Below are 4,396 nucleotides of genomic sequence, written 5' to 3'. Positions count from 1 at the left end.
ATTTATCCTATGGAGTCACAGACCAGAATTCTACAAGTTAAGTACTCATAACACCTTACTGAATCTACAGAACTAACCCTCTAAGATCCCCCCACCCTAACCCCATTAGTCAATTTACTATAAACACAATTTACTACATAGCACATACATTTTCAGGATGAATAACAAATAGGTGGTTGTTTTAAAACCTAACACCAAACAAAAAACCTACACCCATACCTTCACATCAATCAAAAACACGCAGTTGCAGATATCCAACAACACGCCGGAGTCACACCGGTACAGGATTCATTCTAATATACTGTAGCACAATCACACAAATCAAGGGCGCCCTACGGAGCAAAAACTATACCCTTCACAACTCTACAACACGTTCAACAACACACTAATATCAGAACTGGGCATAGGTCTCGACGTCACAGTAGACAAAGAAACAAAAACAACAGAAACCACTCCCACACATCCAAACCCAGTTACACCCCCGCAAAATACACAAATCGATAAAACAGTCGTACATTAAGACCATACATCAGTCACCGAAACAAACGAAGTACAAACAAACACCACACCCTCAACAACACAATTGAACTCTTATACAAGTTAACAAACAAGATTTAGGTTTTCCAACTTATTTGATCAGTACGGCAACGCGGTCATACTTGGGACTGAATTTCAGATTCATTTATATTGTACTAATTTTACTCTTGTGCAATTACTCTTGTAATAATTTGATTAACTTTATTGTAGATTTTATTTGCTTGTCTGTATTTTCTGTTTAATTTATATAACTTTCTTTCAGATTTCTAGTGCATATATTAATTTTGTGATATTGTGTATAATAACTGTAATTCATTGAACTTTGTTAAGTTTGTTGTGATTCAGTTTTGAACTCGACGTAATATCTGTACATAGCATTTGAGACATGGCGTATCTTCAAGTTCAAGTCAAATTTGTTATGAACAAGCGTGGAGGTCAAAACTTGGGAGATGCTGTGTCAAAGACTGCCCGTCCACCCTGAACACTCTGGACAACATCCAAGTTAAATTTGGAAGAGAACACAATCACCAACCGGATCCATTTCAAAATGAAGTTCAAACAGTGATGGACAATATAAAGAAAAGATGTCGAGAGGAAATTCATCCAATACCAAGCATTTATCAGGAGGAAGTTGCCAAACTTAGGGACGTCAACTGGACCGATGACACTAAGCGCGTTGTGAAGAAGATACCTACGTTCGTATCATGCAAGGGACAGCTATACAATGCAAGGACACAGCTATTACCGAAACTTCCCAAGACTCGTCAGGAAATTCTACTAGAAGGAAAATGGAGGGAAACATCGGCTGGTGAACAGTTTCTTTTATTTAATGAAGGAGAAGAACAACGGATGATAGCGTTTGCCACCACTGAGAACCTCAGGATGTTATCAAATGCCGATACTGTGTTTTGTGATGGAACATTTTACATGTGCCCTGGACTGTTTACCCAGTTATACACATTACATGCTATGGAAGACGGAGCCATGTCCCCGTTGATATTTGCTTTGTTACCAGGAAAGAGCCAACTTATCTACACTAACTTCTTCAGGAAAATTAGCGATACCATGGACGATCTACTGCTTCCGTTTAACCCAGCTACCTTCTTTCTGGACTTCGAGGCCGAAGCCCAAAATGCCGTAAGGACCTTCTATCCAGAAACTACAGTGAAAGGGTGTTTTTTTCATTATACTCAGTGCATTTGGAGGAAGGCCCAACAACACGGATTACAGGTATCCTATGGTGAAAATGAAGAGGTTCATCGACTTGTGTGCCGAGCAGCTGTGCTTCCAATGATTCCCCCTGAACGTCTTGAGGATGTGTGGTTCAATGCCTTAGACCTAGAGGATGCAGTTCTGCCAGTAAATACTACACCATTCTGTGATTATGTGACCACCCAGTGGGTAGGAGGAGGAGATATCAACACATGGAACCACTACACAACCGAGGGACCTCGCACCACCAACCATCTCGAAGGGTGGCATAGCAAGCTAAAGAAACAGATTAAGCATGCTCAACATCTATACCCTGATATCAGCACTGCAAGGAATTCAAGCAGCAAATGAAATTCGTCACATACAACTTGCAGCTGGAGGAGTCACCAAACCAAAGGCGAAACGCTAGAGATGTGGAAGCCCAGCTGCAGTTGCTAAAAACAAGATTCAGAGACGGGGAAATCGATGTTATCCACTATGGTGACGCAGCTTCATACCTGCTACATTTGGAATAGTACATTAGGAATACATTGTGTGAAAAAAACTTTTGAAAAATTGTGCATTGTTTAGTAAATATTGGTTTATTCTTAATTATTAGTAAATAATATTAATATTTATTTATTATCAGGAATTATGTCATAATAACCATGTTGAATATGATATTAAAAATTAAAGATCTTAATATTTATACATAAAATTTACCTGAAATATTACAAGAAAATATTCCAGGTAAGAAACATTTCAGGAATAGGCTATACCTAATTTTCTATTGTTCTCTAATGACCCTGCAATATAAACAATTACAGGTATGCCCACTCACCTTTTCCCATTATTTTTTAAAGATGGGCATAACAGTAATAAACCCCGGAGTATGTAGTGTCGCGTGTCCAGCTGGTCACTTGAAGCTGTGACCCAAAATAAAGAACACGTGAAACTTACCAGGCTGCCTCCATTATATTTTACAGGTGAGCAATTTTCTATTTTACATGTATTTTTTCTTATATATTATTTGTCTTTTTTTTCAATTGCAAAATGAGCATAGTCATTGTGTGAGATTTTCATGTATTGGTTGATATTTGATTTTGTATATTTTTTTATTACATCTTATTTGCTTGTTATTGGTTTACGCGAAACAAAGAATTCAAAGTTTCCCTCGTAAAATCTTTTCGATCTTCAGATTTAAAAATCCATGTACAGTAAAGTTCTGTTTGATAGCTAGAAAGACATTCAGAAATAACGTTTTATATTGGAAACATTGTATATTTCTTTGGGAAATTTCCTCTTTTTGAGAAACAAAGTGTTAGAAAGGATCACGGAAGTTCATTCCAAAGCCGGAAGTTCATTCTAAAACCGGAAGTTAATTCCAAAACCGGAAGTTAGTCTTGTAAACAGGAAGTTAGTGTTCCTAATGTAAATAAACACTCTCGTCATGTGCCTTTCTTAATATTTACAATGAATGAACTCAAATAGTTTTGAATATTTTATTTCTTAAAGAAGTAATAATTCATTTCATATAAATAACTACATTTTTTCATAAAGTATCATTATGTTGTAAATAGCTACTTTCTGCTTTTTACTTATTTTTTCTTTACCATTTTGGACAAATTAATGATTATGATTATTTTTCTTTCACATTGTTTTGCATGTATTATTTCACTACAATATGTATTGAGCTACTACGCGAGTTATTCCTTTGTCATTTACCTCCACAGTCAAGTCAGAGTATAGCTCTAACTTAGCTAATTTTCCCCATTTTGCTCATACTTTATTTTTACATTTGGATCTTATTGTAATTGATTCCAATTAGTGATTTAATTCACTACTGATATTGCATATCAGTAACATACACTATGTACATACACAAGGTCTTTCATGTAATGTAATTAGATCCATAATGTGGTTTAATTCGTGATTTTTATGTAATCAATAACAAAAATTTCTGTGTATTCATTATCTCTATGTATTGACATGCAACACTTGAAGCTGTGACCCCAAATAAAGAACACGTGAAACTTGCCAGGCTGCCTCCATTATATTTTACAGGGTTAAAAAAAACTACAACCATACAACACGACAAATACCCGATGACAGTTTCCTTCACGGAGCAGACGGTGGATACGTCCGACAGGGAACTGAATCCCTGCACGGGATGATCGGCTCTTTGCCTTTCCCTTTACTTTTCCTCAGAAGACCTGGTCTCTAGCTATTTGAGTGACAGAATTCAGCAGGTTAGGCTGGGTTCCAAATGCGGTGACTGGATGAAAGTGCTGAAAGGTGTCCCTCAAGGCTCAATCATGGGCCCTTTACTTTTCAATGTTTTCATTAATGATATGTTTTTATATGTCAAGTCACCCAACTTATATAATTACGCTGATGATAATACCAACTCTAGCAAAGATCCCCTCACTTTAAAACAAGCTGTTGAAACAGACTGTTCAACTTGGTTTAATGGTTTCATAAGAACCGAATGAGGGCAAATCCTGAAAAATTTCAGGCTCTGTGAAGGTAAAAAATCAATGGAGGCATTTGCAAATTTCAAAATAGATAATGTAACCATTTTACCAGAGAAAACAGTAAAATTGCTTGGCGTTTATTTTGATTCACTTAAAATTTTGACTTTCATGTCTCGGAGCTATTTATAAAGGCC

At 36.5% G+C, this 4,396-nt stretch overlaps 1 protein-coding gene across 1 annotated transcript; it reads left to right on the top strand.

The window, feature by feature from the left end:
- The first annotated feature begins 1,101 nt into the window (after window positions 1-1,101).
- Window positions 1,102-2,100, top strand: LOC132556934 (uncharacterized). Its single transcript, XM_060221388.1, has one exon. It carries the CDS (start codon window positions 1,102-1,104, stop codon window positions 2,098-2,100), a length of 999 nt encoding a protein of 332 aa, XP_060077371.1.
- Window positions 2,101-4,396: the final 2,296 nt, after the last annotated feature.

The sequence above is a fragment of the Ylistrum balloti genome, unplaced genomic scaffold (assembly GCF_031769215.1).
Source record: "Ylistrum balloti isolate Yb309-2 unplaced genomic scaffold, AGI_CSIRO_Ybal_v1 Utg370610, whole genome shotgun sequence".
In the NCBI taxonomy this organism is placed as follows: domain Eukaryota; kingdom Metazoa; phylum Mollusca; class Bivalvia; order Pectinida; family Pectinidae; genus Ylistrum; species Ylistrum balloti.
Note: the sequence above shows the minus strand (reverse complement) of the source record. Positions and strands in the feature narration are given on the sequence as shown.

Coding starts and splice junctions, on each gene's coding strand:
- LOC132556934 (XM_060221388.1), top strand. CDS start 1,102: ATGGACAATATAAAGAAAAGATGTCGAGAGGAAATTCATCCAATACCA.